Genomic DNA, 20402 nt, shown 5'->3' on the forward strand with positions numbered 1-20402 from the left:
CTATCCTTAACAGCGAATACAACTGGAAAAACCGCATTGTTTATCAGCGATCCTTGCAAAGAAACCAATTATCTGTGATCCAATGGCTAGCTCATAATGTGCTCGGTACATCTAAGACTTCCGAAATAACAAAACCCCTCCTCCATCAACTCTGGGTACTACAGACTAAATGCAATGATTTTTGCATAATTTAATTTCTCTGGAATGCGATCGCACGTGCCAGGAAAAAGTTAGCTCCTTTGCCAACCATTGTGAAACTTATCATGGTGCGTTGGGGTTTTCCTATTACTTCTCCTACTATGTACCTTAGAACAGCTAATATTCTCATCATTCACTCTGTCTGCATGAACAATTTTTGGACTCCCGACGTTGCAAAGAAACATGCCAGTGTAGAAACCAGCGAAGCTTGTTCTACTGTCAACATCTTCACTGAAAATGCAATACACAGCATATTTAATCCTATGGAAGGCCTTCGTTTAATTCACCAAGGACTAATGACATTATACACTCATTAGAACATCATCATCACTAGTCTTCTTGAATTTCACGACCTGCGGACAATACAAGACGAGGAACAAGCACAATTTTTGCACAGCCACAACCAGTTCTTGGCAAATCACACTCTCATAATGGAGAATCAAGCAGAGATTTACCAGACACAGAGTGCCCTATTGCAACGGGTTGTTGCACAGATTGACTGCATTGAGAATCTTACAAATAGATTTCTCTCACCTAAGGATCCTCGCCGTTACTTGGGCCCATTACACAAATTAGATTTTGCAAATTTATGTTCTTTGTCGTTTTCTTTTTAATTTTTAATATAGTGCAATTTTCCTATGGTAATAAATGTCATTTGTTTTTACTTAGTCATTCCCATCATATTCTAATTTTTGGTTTATCTTTGTCTACAGGTGGTATCTTTCATCACACGTCTTCTACAATGGCATATCCAAAGATTATTCTAGAACAATCTTTCCATGCTTTGTTGAATTCTCCTGCATATGGACATCTTTTCAGAGATTTCATCACCCAAGTTGGTTGGAACTCCTTCATTCTGCACCCTAAGCAGACATACTCTCCAAGTTTGGCAACTTATTTTTATGATCATATGGAGGATCCACCTCCTGCACGTGATTTCATTTTGAACAGATTTGCAATCCGTATTGGTAACACCAGACATCTCTTTTACGAGCCAGCAGTTGCTATGGCTTTAGACCTTCCTTATATTCAGCCAAACACCCTCATTCAATACATCATACAAAACAACTTTAATGACTATTCTTGGGAAGATTTCGCAGGCCTCTATGGCGATGGCCTCCCCCAAGTCATTAAACATGTATAACTTGGTCGATGGCTAGACTACATAATTCCACTAGTCAGTATGACCATGAATGTCGGGACTGCCATGTTGTTTATCCTTCTGAACATCATGAAGGATTGGCATTTTTCCACTACCTCCGAATTAGCTTGTAAGACTTTCCATGCTCTAGCCCAACAACATACCGCCTTCGACATCACTAACCTAGTAATTGTGAACCTAAAAAGGGCTCGTCTTTTTCGGCAGCACTATATCACTTTGCCAGTTACAGCATGTCGGATAATGAGGACATTCTCCCACAGTTTGTGGCCACTTTCCATGACTGGGTACGGGTAGATTCTATGTGTCCGACGAACAAGATAATTTGTTCTTTGCCATTTTAGATCTGGCATCGACGCTCTTCAAGGTACCTGAGGAACGTTCGTTGCTTCCCTAATGACGAACACATGATAGCTTATCTGGACAATTCGAGAAAGAGGAAGTGGAGCGAAGTCTGGCAGACTATGATAAACTGGTGTGACCCAAAGGAATGGCATTTCGATGAAACTAGAATGGACATACCCCTAATTTGTGATTAGGGTAGTGTAAGTTGATGTACATATTTGTTATTTTACTTTTTGATGTGGAAATTAAATAACCAAACAGTGTCCTTTCCCTTTTGTGTTATATACTATATGTGGTGTTAACATAATTTTCTATTGAAGATATTAGCTTTATTTTTGCTCAAGCCTCTCAGGTATATTCTTTCTTACTCTTGACTCTTTGAGGACACAGCGTCCGTCTGTTTGGGGGTGGTTAGAAACTTTCGCAAAAATTAAGCATTCATAGTTATATATAGTTTTATTTTATGTCTAAATAAGTGTATTTAGTGACAAAGTCTCATTTCCTTTACTGTGATGAAAAATATTTAGAAATCTCACCCTAGCATTAGAATTAGGACTTGTTCTTAGAAACTTAAGTTAATACGTATGCAATAGTTTTTACATCTTTTTATGAGCATTCATGCACTGACTTTCATTAAATGACATAGCAGTAAGTTTCTGGGACCCACGGTTTGACAACTTAATTTCCATATCCTGTGAGAATCTAACTAAATAGCCTCAAAATATGTGATATGTGAGTAATGACTTAGAGGAGTAGTTTTTCCGAATATAGAAGTTCACACGTCTACTTACTTGATCACTACCTGAATCCTTAGCAAGAATTTAGGCCTTCTTTGGATTGATATAGCCAAAAATTCACACCTGTAAAAAAATTTACCGCTAATCGCCCCATGGAACCTTTCATTAACCCTTTCTATTTCACCAAAAATTCATTACCCATCTATTAACCATAAATAAATAAGCCCACCTAGATGATGAGTATGAGAAATAGGATGAAGTGCGGAAAAATGAAGAGAAACACTTGTCACAAATCAAAATCAGTTACCTGCTTCAGAAGAAAAGAAAAAGAAAAATAGAAATATGTTTCTAAAAAATCAAAAGAAAAATCAAAGTTAGAATTTCCCCCAAAATCAAATCAAAAGGGAATACGGAAGCTTAAAAAAACCAAGTATGGAAACTCATATTAGAAGCAGGAAAGAAAATAAGGATTTCTCTAGTATAAATATCTCGAAGACCTTATTCTCACATACTTATCATTTTTGAATTTTCCATTCCATTTTCTTCTACATTACCACCTAAGCCCCATAACACCTAATAAAGACCTCTAGCTCAATTAGGAGTAGGGTGGTGTGATAATAAGTAGTAGATGTGAATTCTCGACCTCAGCTCCTCTGACTGTCATTGAGTATGTGAGGAAACATGTGAATACTGCACACTGGAGTTAGCAAAACTTGAGTGGAATTGTGTTTCGACACATACCTGTGAAAACCTACTTAATGACGCTATCCAAAGATCCAAAAGCGGCCCTGCTCGTGCATTTCATTGTAAAGATCTCTGCATGCATGATCATATGTAGATATTTTTATTATTATATGTATATTAACTTGAATTTCAAAAGAATTAATCCTTGTTTCCCCCACTAGTGAGATGTATAAATATCTGAGATTAATTAAGGTAACAAACCTTTGTTACTAAGTCGTTGTAGTATAAATGAAGTTTGTGAATATCTTCTCTGGAAAACTCTCACGAGGCTATAACTCGTCCACTAGAGAATTCCTAGTGGTTTAAGGCCTTGTTGCATACGGTCAATGCAACCGCACTCTACGAAATGAGACTTAGTATAGGATAACATATTTTTGGCCACTTATTGCTTTAATGTCTCTTCTTTGCTTGAGGACAAGCAAAATGCTGCTTGGGGGTGGTGTGATAAGCACCCAAAACTGTAATACTAAACCCCATAGAGACATAACATTTTGGTTAATTATGTATTTAATAATCATGAAATAATTATAATTTCGTACTTTTGCAGGTTTCCGCAGTTAACGTGAATATGATAATAAAACATGCAGCAACGTACGGGAATACTGTGCGTACTTGAAGTCTTCCCACTCAACTCTAGTGAAGCCCAACAAAGCCTGACTAGAGCCAAAGTTTCCAAAGGGACAAAACCAGTGCAGAACGGGCCCACGAGTAAAGAAGCAGCAAACTTCTGAAGCTCACATCTTTCAAACCCGGATGCCAAATTTTGGCTAGTGAACTACTAGAACAACCAGGGCTACGAGCTCTACGCAAAGACAGAAAGTTGTAAAAATGCCAAAACCCGAGCCGCCACTAGACACAGCACGTGGACCTACTCTGTGGGCCCACAAGAAATGACGAGTCAGCATAGACAAGTGGCAAGTGATGGTCACTTGTGTGTGACACCTTGCACATAAGAAACAAACAAAACATATATGGATTTTGTTTTATATGAAAAGGAAGTTTGGTTTTTGTTGGAACAAAAGGACAAATTGCCACACCCCGAATTTCGACAGAATTCGGAAAAAACATTATTTGTTCCCGACTCTTCGATCTCCAAGGTGTGACGCACTCTCCACTTCCAACCCAAACGACAACATTTCACCTAATCAAATCTAAAGGGCGATTTCTCTAGCCGCCATTAATGATTTTTACAGAGCTTTAGCCTAACTAGAACAGCCCTACTCCTCAATCCCGACGTCCATTCTCTAAACTCCCGACCTCAACCAAAACAAAACAACAATAACACAACAAAACAAAACAACATAATATAAGGGCAGTAAGATTCATGGGCTGGCGCCTCCATGAACGCCTGTTCATAGCTTCAACAGTCCACCCAAATTCCATCCCGACGTCCAACCAACACACCACATACAAAACATAAGAACAGTTCCACTAGAATACAGAGACGACTTCTCTGTCTCGCGCCGCCATTGGCGACTTCTTCCGAAGTTCGAGAATACGCATACGGTTCAATAATAACTAAAACAATATACTAATAACTATCCAGTTTAATAAATAACGCAACATGACGAATAATGATGAACAGTAAAACTGTTACTGTATACCGGTGAAGTAGAAAACTAACTACTCACCTGTATTAAAACCCGATGAATCCTTCTAGTCCGAATCGTCGCGCTCCACCCTCTAGCAAACGAGTTTCTAGCTCTGCCTCCATTTTTATTATTTTTTTATTCTCTTAAAACCCTATTCTCTAGAACAATGTGATTATATACTTTGGTTTGAAACCCAAGCCCAACACAGACTTGGGCCTAGAAACCAGGCCCACATATCCCAAATCCAATCCAACAGATTTTTAAATAAATAAATTAATTAATAAATTAATAACTAAATACATATTTTAAATACGGGCGTTATAGCTATACACATCTCGAAGGATCTCGTCCCGAGATTTGGAAGTAAGGTAAGCTATACGAACAAATAACATTGGTTATTAACTTAGAACCTACACCAGAATGTACCGAGATTAAACTTAAACAAGATAATGTTGATATTAATTATTTTAAATAATTCCAGAATATATGTCCTCATGCCATTACAAAACCTATTACAGTTTAACTGTCTATATTAAAACAAATTATTACTGTCACTTAAATACAAGATAAATATATCATATTTTTTTAGCATGTAGTTTCTTGACACGTAGCAGTCTCTACGAAAAATAATATTCTACGTAACTAATCAATAGTACAGGGTAAGTTCATCACTGCATAAAACATTATGGAGTCTTTCATTATCATGCATAAAAGAAAATTAGTGTCCTGATACACTTAAAATAAAAATCACTCGTGCCATTGATACTACAATAAAACTTTATATTTACTTTAGTCATGCTCTCAGAAATATTAAATTTAGAACGACTATCAAATCCTAATTCATGCTTGCAACTGGATCAAATATAACACGTATCCAAAAATAATTTTTCATATTCATCTATCAAAATCATATAGACTGAAACAAAACAATTAAGAATAAATACTCGACGCTCATTGCTATTATTATTATTACTAATTATTTTAATCGGTGAAAAGATTCAAAAATTAATCTCCATATAAAATGACAATTAACATAAGACTCGCTACCGTATAACACGAATTTTAAAGATTTTAGGATAATATAAACTCACTTCTACTATATCACCCATAATAAGTTATATTCTCACGGTAATATTTATGAACCCTAAATCAAGGTATATATTTAAAAAAATACTCGAATATGCAAAAAAAATCAATGTGAAACTAATTTAACAATATTAATCAATCATGTCATAATTTATCAGCACGAAGCACACTTATAAGACAAAATAAAAATCCGTTTGTTGTTGAAATACGATCATCATTATATTAAGACATCCTCTACATAAATTCTAATATATTTTAAAAAATAACAATTATCACCATTATTTTAATTAATCATTAATAACGTGACCTTAAGAATACAACCTACACATGCATGTTCTCTTGGTAAAACAATATTATCATCACATACGCACTATAATAGTTCCTCTATATATAATAATATAAAAACGTGTATATGCAAATATACACATCTCAAAAAGAATACACGTGTATACGCAAGTATACACATCTCAAAAAGAATATACATATATTTTATTATTATCATTTTTTTTCTATTTATAATTAATCACATCTAACAAATTAATCTCTTATACTTCAAAATACTATTCATCCATTAAAGTGTACGAGTGAGGCGAGGTAGTTCCTCTAACATCGAGGCAATTAGTTCCTTACTCAGTACGTCACAAAGTCATCAGCTAAAGCAACTCATTCAATATAGATAAAATATCTTTTTGTTTTTTAAATAATAACATAACACTCAAATACAAAGTTCACAGACATGTGGTCGTACTTATCCCATACTCCAGGTGAAAATGAATACCAACAATAAAACATCCTTATAGAAGCACACATCATTTTGATCAAATCCATTAATAATTACCATATTACACATATAACCACTCCTCATATGATAAGGAAAAATAAAAACATTTCATATGCACTCCACCAGAGTAACTAATATAAATATACACATTACACGTACAGACAAATCAAGAAAAATATTGACTCTCTTTATTTCTATATCTCTTTCATTTTCTTTGAAAAAAATAAAACAACTAGCGGAAATAGTTTTGAAAATAATACTTCTTAAACACTACCCATAAACCACGATCCGAGAATCGCTTAGACTCACCTAAGTCTAAGCTAACCAAATCTTTCTCGATACCAAACTGTCACACCCGAATTTTCGGCTGAATCGGAAAAACATTATTTGTTCCGACTCTTTGATCGACTGTGGACGACTCTCCACTTCCAACCCAAACGACAACATTTCACCTAATCAAATCTAAAGGGCGATTTCTCTGGCCGCCATTAACGATTTTTACAGAGCTTCAGCCTAACTAGAACAGCCCCACTCCTCAATCCCGACGTCCATTCTCTAAACTCCCGACCTCAACCAAAACAAAACAACAATAACACAACAAAACAAAACAACATAATATAAAGGCAGTAAGATTCATGGGGGTGCGCCTCCATGAAACTGTTCATAGCTTCAACAGTCCACCCAAATTCCATCCAGACGTCCAACCAACACACCACATACAAAACATAAGAACAGTTCCACTAGAATACAGAGACGACTTCTCTGTCTCGCGCCGCCATTGGCGACTTCTTCGAGTTCGATGTCTGAGGCGGTTCAATAATAACTAAAACAATATACTAATAACTATCCGGTTTAATAAATAACTTAACATGACGAATAATGATGAGCAAGAAAAGCATTCTTGTATACCGGTGAAGTAGAAAACTAACTACTCACCAGTATTAAAACCCAATGAATCCTTCTAGTCCGATAAATTGGCTCCACCCTCTAGCAAACGAGTTTCTAGCTCTGCCTCCATTTTTATTATTTTTTTATTCTCTTAAAACCCTATTCTCTAGAACAATGTGATTATATACTTTGGTTTGAAACCCAAGCCCAACGGACTTCGGCCCGTAAAACCAGGCCCACATATCCCAAATCCAATCCAACAGATTTTTAAATAAATAAATTAATTAATAAATTAATAACTAAATACATATTTTAAATACGGGCGTTACACAAACCTTATAAAACAAGGTTTGGATTTTGTGGGGAAACAAGAGACAAAAGGAAATAAATAGAGGGGGGGGGGGGGGCATTACAGAGACCAGGAGCTATATATATGAGAAGGGGACCTTATCTTTTTTAAACTTTAGGACTTAGCTTTATATTCTTGTATTAGTTTCATTTCCAGTACGTATTGTTGCTTCTCCTTCCAGTAGCTTATCTTTTCTTTTGAAGCATCAAGTACTGTAAGTACTCTCTTTTATAAAACTCATTTCTTTTCAATTTTAATTCATGTTCTTCATTTTATTATATACAGCAAGTTCAATTAATCATCCAATGACCATGAGCTAAAATCCTTCCAAGGGGGAGGGTTAATGATGCTCATGTGAGGATCCAGATTGACACTTTAGTGTTCTAGAATCACTACTTAGGAATTAGGTGTAGATTATGCATCCGATCCCAAAATGATTGAGACTGTCCAAGTTTGGAGTGTTGATGCTCCAGAACAGTCTCGCGAGAGTCCCAAAATGTCTTGCGCGAGACTCTATAGTGTCAGATAGCTCTCTGATTTGTCCAGCTGATGTAGAATCGAACCAGGAGCTGAAATGATATTCCGAAGATGAAATATTAGTTCAACTCCTTATGCTAGTGAGATGAGCTCAGAGATGCATGCATCTTACTAGGGATCGATACTCGACGCTGTCTTGAGTTTGTCTATGAACTCGAGACGGATTAGAGTTGTAGTGATATGGTACTCTAGCTGTTGAAACTGATTCTTGTATGAGTACGGTTAACCTTTTTTCCTGTATCTTTATCCCTATTTATTTTACGTAGAAATTAATCATTATTATTTTATGTTACTTGCATTACCGTTAATTTTTCTAAACTTGAGAAATAACCTAAAATCCTCTTACTCACTAAAAGCTGTAAATCCAATTGTGAACCTTGCCGAGCCCTAAGGTATGGACGATCCCTTACTCGACCTATCCTAATAACCTATGTGAGTAAGGTAACTTGACTAAACGGACGTTTAGGGACTTTGGACTTCGGACTTCGGACTAAAAGAATCAAAACTTGAAATTACCGTTTATCACTTCTCTTGCAATAATTTACCCTAGAAATCAAAGACAAGAAAGGAACCGAAAATGTCGTGGCTGACCATTTATCAAGGCTAGTTGGTGACATTGATAGTGATTCTGACGCCATCTGTGATTCCTTCCCAGACGAGCATTTGTACTCTATTTTCTCCTCTCCATGGTACGTGATAATATGTAAAACAATAGTTTTACCTACTCTTAACTATTTATGCTATGAATAAGTAAAACTAAAGCTAAATGCTTATTACTATAGTTATCAAAGTTATCTACTCTCAGTTATCTGGAAATATGTGGAGTAGAGAATTCGTTCCACTCCTAGTTGTTTAAACGTAAGTTTCCACTAGTTTAATCATTTTTAACAAAACGAATTAGAGTAATGAAGTGTACTTATACTAATATGGTGATTGAATACTAAAATGTGGTAACTAGATTATACTAACGACAATTTAATACGAAGGTTTGAATATGGAGAAGGGATTAAGGGGATTTGAATCCACTTGATGTACTCCTAATATGCTAGTATAGATTATTGCAATCCTAATGAAATAAGATTAAGTGTTCAATCCCTAATTACTCATGGCAACCTCTGCCAACTAATAATTAGCATGTGAGAAAGTCCAACTCATTCTCATGGCGAATCAACTAACCTACTAGAGTGAAACTCTTAAAAGGCAATAATCCTAACTAACACATCAAGTCTTTATCAAGCTTCATTAAACCCCTCTAATGGAGGTTTAGCTAGAAGTCATTAAACTACCATAAACATATAAATAAGAAGAATACATAATGATGAACAAACATGGATTTTATTATTCTAATTGAATAATGAAGAACAATAGCTAACTTAAGTTTAAACTAATAACTAAGTCTAAGTTCTAACTATCTATATCTAATTAATTATATTGATCTAAGTCTAAGTATATTGAGAGTATAGCCTTAGTCCTCTTTATATAGGAGAGGGCTAGGTTTACATTTTTGTGCATGGGATTTGGAGCCATGTTTTGGGCTTTTAAATTAAACCCAAAACCTAATTACATATGTCCAAAAAGGGTTTCTCTGCTAGAAATTACTACAACAGTCTATTCGTCTACCTTTACTCCTCTGATTGGATCAAGGACTGGACTGTTAGTAATATTTTTCCGAGTCGGTCATTTTAACATATAATATACCCAATTCCGAGGTCTGAGTCCAAAAATATGGCCTGCGGAAGTTCTGTTGACTTTTCTACTCTATTTCTGCCCGCATTGACTTTGACTTTTCAACTTTGATCGGGCTTTAAAAAGGCTTTTTCTCCTTGAATCTTGGCCTTTAATCATAGAACTTCTTCGCAACCAACCTTTGCTCCTTTATTTCGCAAAAGTGACATGTTTCTTCACATATTTTACTCCAATGCCTGAAATACATAAACGCACGTAAACAGTACTAACTCATATTTATTATACACATAAATCTCACTCATTGATGATTTAAAGCAATGTACAATGCATGTAAGTGCCCGTTATTATACACAGATTGGGTAATGACATTGTATATAAGGTGTGCTGTTGATTATAGAAGGAATCCGTGTCCCGCAAGAAGTCGGGTTGATGATGTCCCCTTGAGGAGCTCAAAAAGATTTTCATGTAAACCCTGCAGGTGGATTTATTCCGACATGACAATGAGGTTGAGTGGTACTACTCAAGGACGTAAGAAGTTGATTAATGTAGTTGTCAGTAACTTAACTTAATCAACGGACATTTGATATCTTAAACATGAGGAGATCAACGAGCATATAATATGGAGCCTATAAATGCTGACACGTAATTTGGGATTAGGGCGGTAGTGCAACAATGGCCTTTAGTGGAATAAGCCATTTGTTGATGGACTTGGACCGTGTGTTCTAGGCGAACATGGGAAGCCCAAGCCCGTCAGGAGGCCCAACCCTAATTTCTCCTCATGGTCCCTGTTGTAACCTATAAATAGAATACTTTCTCTCTAGCCAAAATTCACTATTCACTGGATTAGAAAAAAAAGGCAAGGAAAGATAGATCTAAAATTGGATCTAGCTTTGTGAGAAAGAAGGGGATTGGTAGATCATTGCCCACACAACGTCCAATCTGTTCTAAAGGAATACAACAGAAGATCAAGGGGTTGATTTCGGATTTGATAAAGCTTTGATTCTCAGAGATTACATCTAAGCCGATTCTCAAAAGGTATGTTCTCTATTCAAAATCGTGAGAACCCCATTGATTCCGCTGCGCGTGGGTTCTCGCGGTTTGCAGAAATATTCGTTCTGAAATAACAGTTCCTACAATATAGTGATCAAGCAAGTGAATGTGTGATTTCTCTATTCGGAATTTACTTCTTCTTTGTGTCATTTCTCAAATATTTCACTCATATAAGGCTTTAAGCTATATTCTCACAGGATTTGTAGAATAAGTACTCTTGCATAGTTTTCAGAAACTTACTGCCAATACAAACATAGATGCTCATGCAATATATTTATGAAAAGATACAATGATTATTACCTACATATTAACCTAAATTTCTAAAGACTATTCTAATATAAGAGCTAATGTTAAATATCTAGATTATTAGCATCATAGAGAAAGAAACAATACCAATATTCCTAAGTGTATAGCATAAACTATTTTTTTTTATTTTTGAATTTTTACTATCAAACAAGTGCATATATATTATACATATATTATCCTAATAGGTGCCTTAAATTACGCGTGTTTCTATGCCACCCCCAAACAAGAACATGTTTTGTCCTCAAAGTATTAAAATAAGAAGGGTAGGAAATACCATGGAACCACGTGAAAATTGAAGAACACCTCATATCCAGCATTTACCCGTCTTCCTCCTCGTCTATATAGAAGCGAGGTTCTTTTGCGTCCTACCATGCCATGATAACTTGCCAAGCATTTCTCCATGTATCATCAACGATCGCTAACCTGTTAAGCACCACTTGGTCGGATGGGGTGTAAGGGGCAACCCAATTAGGTTGTATCCTCCACCCCGACCAAGTCATTACATGGAAAGAATGCATAACACAATTGGTGGGTCTCATAATTTCAACCCGACCCAATTCGTGAAACGGGCACAAAAATCAGGAAAAAAGAACCGCATGATGCGTCAAACCAAAACAGGCATAAGAAGGTACTTATGCCTCATACTATGAGCTCTTGCTAGACTAGCCACTAAAACCTGGGGAATGTCATATAAGAAACGTCCCTCAACTAAAGCAAGGAAAACATCACCAGCGGCATTACTCGCAAAAGAAAATCGCCACTCCCCTAAAATATTCATCATGATAAAGAACATGGTAGTGCCTACGTTCAAGGACAGGCTACCAAGGGCTATGTTATATTGCCCTTGGTCCTCTACACGAAAAATCCCTGCCCCATAAGTCTCGTCGAAATACTCATAGTTATAAAGGTATAGTATACATTATTAGATAGATAGCCCCATGATTTTTAGGAACAGGCATAGGCATTTTCACAGCAAAGGCAGCCAAAAACATGCTGAAATCTATTGTCGTATCATTAACTATGACAGAGAACACTTGTCTCCATATGGACGATAAACGAAGTAAGAATTATTATAGAAATATTCAGTAAGTTTAGGTGAATACGAGTCAACATGACTTACCAGTAGATTCTGCCATCTTGACTGCACGATCCTTTCGCAGAAACATCCTCTATAAGTCTCACTTCTAAGCAAATCCTCGAAATACTGCTCCGGTATGATCTGAGGAGACTTCATAACACACATACACACTCAAGAACTTCTGGAAACAACCTTGGAAGAACCTACAAAAAATCAGAACTAAAAGTGGTTGCGGAGGTGAAGGGCGCGGACGCGCTCTTTCCTTGCTCGAAGTCCAATGATTTGAGGGCGCGAGCGCTCTGAGTATAGGCAAAACAATGGGCGTGCGCGCTCCGTGTATGATGAGTGCTATGAAGTGAAAATTCAAAGGTAAAGTGAGAGATGCAAAATGAGAGGTGTGATTTGAAGTTTAGAGTGCACCAAGGATTTATAGAGAACTAGTTTCTAAGTTCCACAAGTTTCCCAACTAGTTAAGGCAACATGATGGAATAAGACAGTGCCAAATCCAAAATAGAAACAGACAAGAGGCATACTCCAAAACCAAACCAATAGCTTTTTGGTTGGAATCAAAATAGCAATCATCTAATTATGACTCCTTGAGGTTGCACCAAACATCACTTGCTAATTCTAGCGACACCAATTTAGCAACATTCTCACATAATTCAATTATTATCAAGCAGACAATAATAATTCGATAAAAATGCGTGGATATGATTAGAGGCATTGCTAAATCAATAATTCCGCCCCCAAACAAGTTAAAAGGGTGGGATTCACAATACAAAACATAGCATATGCCGAAAACTAAAACAACTTCAAATTAAAAATTAACAAATACAAAATCCAAATATTAACTACTTAACTAACAATTCGGAAACAAAATCTACGAAAAACAAGAAAACAAGTCTTAAACACAACAAGAATACAAAATAAGCTAGCCACGTGACGATGATGGGCCAGAGTCATCCGTCCTGCGCCGACGATGCTCATGCCTCACAGAGTCATCGGAAGAAGAACCCCCATCAGGTGGCAAGCATCTTAGAACTTCTACTTGGAATCAGCGCTGTTATTCCATGAATGCATTCATGGTTCCCCAATGCTCATCATCACGCTGGACGAGAGTCTCCATGTTAGCCCGAATATCCTGTTGACTATCGTTGATCTTCTCAAAATTCTCATGAATTGTAACCTGCCTAGTCCGAAGATCCTCACAGATGGTATTAAGAGAATGTGTGCCACGATGCAGTTGGGAGGCACGGGCTTCATCCATAGTAGCCCTTTCCCAAACTCCGGCATCAAAACACGACGTCTCATCCTCATCCTCCTCACTCGACTATGTCTCAACATCCCTATCCTCAGGCAACTTCCACTTCCTCTGAATACATTCTTTATAAATCCGTGGATTTGCATGCAACTTCAACATAATCCTATCAATCTTCGGAACACAGCCCCATTGCATCATAATTTTTATAATCAAAGTAGGGAAGGGTGCATTATTACTACCAACGCATCGAATCTCAGCTAACAAAAAGTCGAGGATGCAAAAATCATACATCTTCTCCTGCAAGACCCAGAGAATGTGCAGACTGTTCGCATTAATGTCACTGACTTTTGTAGTGCAAATGACATTCTATCCAATCTACTGAGCTACAACTAGCTGGTTGGTTCTCAGAGACGATTGCCAAACATAATGTGATTTCATATTGTACTGCCCTTCTAATACAGTCTCTCACATCAAAGCCTTGATTCCTCCGAACTGAGATTCTTGCAATGTCAGTGTGAGGCATTTTGCCTCAATACCAAGAATATTAGACAACACATCTGTACACAATTCCCTCCTCTTACCATTCACTCTCACAAAAATCTTCCGACCCTCAATCTCCCTCTTTTTATAAAAACTCAACACCAAATCGGTGTGATAAAAATTATTCACCGAATACCACAACCCTTTCCACCTCCTACTAATTATCTCGGTATCATAAAAGGGTGAAAATTAGTTAGAAACAAAAGCTTGTTTTGGAAGAATTTTTTAGTTTTGAGAAGCCATTGGGGTTTGGAATTCGAATTTGAGTGGAATGCAAGGTGGGGAAGAGTTCTAATTTAAACTCTATTGAAACAAATTGGAGTGGGTCGCGGTGGTTTTTGGATATCTTTTTTTTTTTTTTTTTTTTTTTTTTTTTTTAATGTTATGGTTTGAAATATTCTTGGAGGCATGGAGAAGATGAAGAATGTGAAGGGGTTTAAATGTGTGGGGTTTAACTTATTGGGCCCAAGCCCAAAACAAATTTCGAAATACCCATTCTGTCATATGCCACGTAAAAGTAAAACTAAAATACCCGATTCGTTAACGGTCCAATTTTTGTGAATGAGCTATGAAAACGATCATCAAAGATAGTACAATCCAATTGTCTATAAAAAAAAAGCTCGAATCTAAACCTGTCTGACATGTAAGAAAATGGAAAATGCCTCGAAGTGCGTGCATGACATAAGTTATGTGAGCAAAAGGAATCTAAATTCATAGATAGTGTCAACCCAAATCAAAATATGACTAAAAGCCATAAACAACAAGAATAGGAAGTTGAGCAAACAAGAATGGAAAGACCAACACCCCACCCCCAAACAAATTTAAAAAACAGGGTTTAGAAAATTTGTTTAAACACATAAGTCTTTTAAAGTAAGATTCCCTAGACTTACTAGATTAAAATTTTTATGGTTTTAACATTTTCTATTTTTTTATGAATAAGTTTTAATATAAAGGAAAACAATAAAGCAACAAAGACATAATTCACATCATAGAGAAACATTACTCAAAAACCGAGAAAACATGCAAGAGTAGAAAACGTGAATTATGTTAAACATGGACTTAGGATTTGGTACTTACAGCCATACACTCCAAAAGGAGGGCCCGGTTACCTAAATGGTACACTCACCAAGATATGGAAATGAAAAGGAAGTACACCAAACATCAAAGGTCACTCCTCATAGACAGGGTCCTATAAAAGAACATCCTCCACATCTGGGGATATTAACTCGTGAAAATGTTTTAATCGTTGGCCATTAACTTGAAAGAAATTGTTGTCCTTGGGATTAACCATGGTGATTACCCCATAAGAGGTGACTTCAGTAACCAGAAAAGGACCAGACCAACGGGTTTTTAATATTCCAGGGAAAATGTGCAAACGGGAGTTGTAAAGCAAGACTTTTTGACCAACCACAAACTCCTTATGCAAAATTTGTTTATCATGAACATGTTTTATGTTAGCTTTATAATCTTTCATGAGATCATAAGAATCATTACGGATTTCTTCAAGCTTATTTAATTGCAATTTGCGCCTAACACCTGCCGCATCATAATTGAAGTTAAGGCTTTTTATAGCCGACATAGCATGGTGCTCTAATTTAATGGGCAAGTGACAAGGTTTTCCAAACACAAGTCTAAAGGGAGACATACCTATAGGAGTTTTAAAAGCAGTTTGATATGCCCATAAGTCATTAGTAAGACGCTTAGACCAATCTTTTCTATCATTATTTACTGTTGTTTCTAATATTTTCTTTATTTCCTTATTAGAGACTTCTACCTGGCCACTAGTTTGTGGATGATAAGGAGTTGCCACCTTATGGGTAACTCAGTACTTTTTAACTAAAGAAACAACAACTCTGTTGCAAAAATGTGTTCCCCCCTCACTGATGATAGCTTTAGGAATACCAAAATGATAGAAAATGTATTCCTTAACAAAATACACAACTATCTTATGGTCATTGCTATGGCAAGTCATGGCCTCTATCCATTTGAAAATGTAGTCCACGGCAACAAGAACATAAACAAAACCGGGGGAAACAGGAAAAGGTCCCATGAAATCAATGCCCGAGACATCAAAAATTTCTACCACCAAAATGGGATTTAATGGCATCATATTAAGTTTAATAATACGCCCAAGTTGTTGGCAATGAACACACGTCTTACAATGAACTTGTGCATCTTTAAAAAGGATAAGCCAATAAAAACCAATTTTAAGAACCTTAGCAGCCATTTTCATACCACTAAAATAGCCACCCACTCTTTGTCATGGCAGAAGGATAAAACCTCATTATATTTCCATTAGGGAATATAACGACGAATAATCTGATCTGCACAATACTTAAAAAGGTAGGGCTCATCCCAGTAGTATAGCTTAACCCTGGCCAAAAACTTCTTACGTTCATTTCTTGGCCAAACATCAAGAATAATATCAGAAGCTAAATAATTCACAATGTCGGCATACCATGGTGCAGAAAAAATAGCATAAAGATGTTCATCAGGAAAAGAATCAGGTATGGACTCAAAATAAATATCACTGTCGTTGGTAAGTCTAGATAAGTGATCGGCAACTACATTTTCTACCCCTCATTTATCCTTAATTTCTAGGGTAAACTCTTGCAGGAGAAGAATCCATCGGATCAATCTCTGTTTAGCATCCTTCTTGGCGAGAAGGTACCTAAGAGCTGCATGGTCGGTGTAAACTAAGGTCTTAGAACCAACCAAATAAGGGCAAAATTTATCTAAAGCATAAACCACGGCTAAAAATTCCTTTTCAGTAGTAGTGTAATTGCGTTGAGCATCATTTAAAGTTTTACTAGCATAATAAATTACAGTCGACTTATCATCTAGTTTTTGTCCTAACACAACACCAACAGCATAATCGCTAGCATCGCATATTAGCTCGAAAAGTTTAGACCAATCGAGAGGCTGTATAATTGGTGCAGATGTTAAAGCGGCTTTTAAAGTTGCAAAAGTATGCTTGCAGTCAAAATTGAAATCAAAGATGGCATTCTGTAAAAGCAAATTAGTTAAAGGCCTAGCTATTTTCGAAAAATCCTTGATAAAACGCCTATAGAACCCTGTATGGCCTAAAAAGGCTCTAATGTCACAGACAGTCCGTAGTATATGTAAAGACGCTATCTTATCCAATTTAGCTTTATCTATTTCTATGCCGTTTCTAGATACAATATGACCTAGCACTATTCCTCTATTTACCATAAAATGACACTTCTCCCAATTTAAAACCAGATTTTTCTTCTCACATCGTGTCAACACCTGGGAAAGGTTAGACAGGCACTAACTAAAAGAGTCTCCATAGATAGAAAAATCATCCATGAAAGCTTCCATAAAGCGCTCCACCATGTCACTAAAGATATGAAGCATACACCGCTGGAAGGTACCAGGAGCATACAGAGACCAAAAGGCATCCGTTTATAAGCATACGTTCCAAAAGGCCATGTGAAGGTAGCCTTGTCTTGGTCATCAAGATCGATAATTGATGTAGTATCAGCCCTGTCAGAGTAATACAATGCAGCAGTGGAATAAGCCTATCAGAGTTGGTTTTAAGTTTCGGGTATTAGTTTTATTTCAGTAGTTGTGGGCCTTGTGCATGTAACAATGCAAAAGTCCAGTCCTTTTATTTTCGTAAGTATTTTGGAATGCATATATCATGGCTTAGTTAGGGTTTTGGAAAGTTAGTTTTTGATTTGATTAATTAAACAGAATAGAGATTGTCTATTTTTAGTTGTGAGTATTGAGAGCTATTAATCTATCGTGTTGCATAATCTGGTATCGGAGCCACAAGACTTCTTGACATCATGCCTCGAGCGAGACGCGTAGCAGCTGGTCGTGGGAGAGGTCAGAGGATGGATCCCTTAGAAGATGTGTATGAGCGAGATCGTGTGGCCGATCTCCAACGGTAGGTTGATACGCCTCCGCCTGATGGTAGCTCTCCAACAGCTGACTGGGCCGCCGTTCGTTCTTCTCCCCGGGCGCGTGGGAAGAGGATAGCGGTGAGGAGGATGTTAATCCTTTTGTTCCGATAGTTCAACAAGCGAACCATGAAAATAGGCATTGGGAGTCTGGCATCAAAGTAGAAATTCCTGAGTTTTAGGGTAATCTGCATCCAGATGAACTTATTGATTGGATCTGTACAGTGGAGGAGATTCTTGAGTTCAAAGAGGTATCTGAGAACAAACGGGTTCCCCTTGTGGTCACGAGATTCCGAGGAAGGGCTTCTGCATGGTATCAACAGGTGAAAGCCATGAGAAACTGTCAAGGTAACACCAAAATCACATCTTGGGATAAGCTAAAGAAACATATGCGTGCGGATTTCTTACTATATAACTATAAGCGTGATTTGTACAATCACCTGCAAAGCCTTCGACAAGGGTCTCGATCCATTAATGAATATACACAGGAGTTTAATCAGTTATTGGTGTGGGCAGAGTTAATGAAGAATGATGAACAACTGGTTCACCGTTATATTGGAGGGTTACGGCAGAATTTTCAAGATATACTCAACATGTTCGACCCATGGTTGGTCTCTGAATCCCATAAGTGTGCTTTGTGCCTTGAGAAACAGTTTTCACGAAGGGGTAGATTTACTACTCCAGTTACAAATTATCGGCCTATTGTTGAGACGCCTAATAGAGTTCCAACTGTGCCAGGTGGGAATCCGCGGTTCAAGGAAACAACATGTTTCAGCTGCGGGGAAAAGGGTCACATTGTTTCGGCTTGTAAAAAGCAAAATTTGTTTGCCAGTGCTAATGAACAGACAACTGAGGAACAGCTGCACGATTTTGACAATCCTCTTTTTGATGTGGGTGACGAGGAACCGACAGAGGAGGTTGTTCATGGTGATCAGGGTGAGTTGTTAGTAGTGCTTCGGGTCTGTTTTGCCCCAAAAGAGGAGAGTGGTGATGGGTGGTTGCACACCAACATCTTCCATTCTAGCTGTACAATGGGGGGGAAGGTCTGTCGACTTGTCATTGATTCTGGAAGCTGTGAGAATGTGATTTCTGAAGATTATATCAAGAAGTTGAAGTTACCTATTGAAAAACATCCCAAGCCATATACTCTGTCCTGGTTGAGTAAGACTACAGAGGTAACTGTATATAAACGTTACCTAGTTAGTTTTTCGATTGGTGTTAAGTATAAGGACAAGGTTTGGTGTGATGCGGTTCCGATGGATGCATGTCACCTACTGTTAGGTTGACCTTGGCAGTTTGACAGGAGTGTGGTACATGATGGCAGCCTTAATACATATAGCTTCTTGGTTGAGACAGTTCAGATTGTATTGATGCCGAGCAAGGAGATTATGACTAAACTGAATGTTGTGAACAGTAACTCGACTACCTTGTTGTCTCGGCATGGCTTTGAAGTAGAGATGGCTGATTTGGGTGTCGTGTTCTTGCTCTTGGGCCAAGCCAGTAGATTTGTGGGTGACGTCCCTGAATGTGTTAAGGGTGTGTTGGCTGATTTCCAAGATGTGTTCCCTGCTGATTTGCCCAAGGGATTACCACCTCTACGGGACATCCAACATCACATCGACTTCATCCCTGGTTCTAGTCTGCCAAATCGCCCTCATTATCGCATGAGTCATAAAGAACATGAGGAACTCAAGCGACAGGTGGCGGAATTACTGGAGAAGGGGCATATCAGGGAGAGCCTTAGCCCTTGTGCGGTCCCAGCCCTTTTAACACCAAAGAAGGATGGCACTTGGCGTATGTGTGTGGACAGCCGCGCTATTAACAAAATTACTATCAAATACCATTTCCCAATACCTCGACTGGATGACTTGTTAGATTAGTTACATGGGGCAATGGTGTACACTAAATTGGATTTGAAGAGTGGTTACCATCAGAAAAGGATACAGATTGGGGATGAGTGGAAAACCGCATTCAAGACTCGGGAGGGGTTGTTTGAGTGGATGGTTATGCCCTTTGGACTTTCCAATGTGCCTAGTACCTTCATGCGAGTAATGAATCAGGTGTTAAAGGCTTTCATTAGCAACTGTGTTGTTGTTTACTTCAACGACATTCTAATTTACAGTAAGGATTTGGAAACGC

General features: G+C 37.4%; 1 protein-coding gene across 1 annotated transcript; it reads left to right on the plus strand.

Annotated features, from left to right (window-relative positions):
* Positions 1 to 1108: 1108 nt before the first annotated feature.
* Positions 1109 to 20143, plus strand: LOC147516680 (uncharacterized). Its single transcript, XM_086593347.1, has 3 exons — positions 1109 to 1166; positions 18489 to 19438; positions 19559 to 20143. The coding sequence occupies exons 1-3, from the start codon at positions 1109 to 1111 to the stop codon at positions 20141 to 20143; spliced, it is 1593 nt and encodes a 530-aa protein (XP_086449473.1).
* Positions 20144 to 20402: the final 259 nt, after the last annotated feature.

Source organism: Coptis chinensis, chromosome 2, assembly GCF_015680905.1.
Source record: "Coptis chinensis isolate HL-2020 chromosome 2, ASM1568090v1, whole genome shotgun sequence".
NCBI lineage: Eukaryota > Viridiplantae > Streptophyta > Magnoliopsida > Ranunculales > Ranunculaceae > Coptis > Coptis chinensis.

What these genes read in the sequence shown, in the direction of transcription:
- LOC147516680 (XM_086593347.1), top strand. Translation starts at nt 1,109, where the DNA reads ATGGAGGATCCACCTCCTGCACGTGATTTCATTTTGAACAGATTTGCA. An exon ending in CAGATTTGCAATCCGTATTG is followed by an intron (nt 1,167 to 18,488) that starts GTAACACCAGAC and finishes GGATCTGTACAG; the next exon opens with TGGAGGAGATTCTTGAGTTC. An exon ending in GGTTGAGTAAGACTACAGAG is followed by an intron (nt 19,439 to 19,558) that starts GTAACTGTATAT and finishes TGACCTTGGCAG; the next exon opens with TTTGACAGGAGTGTGGTACA.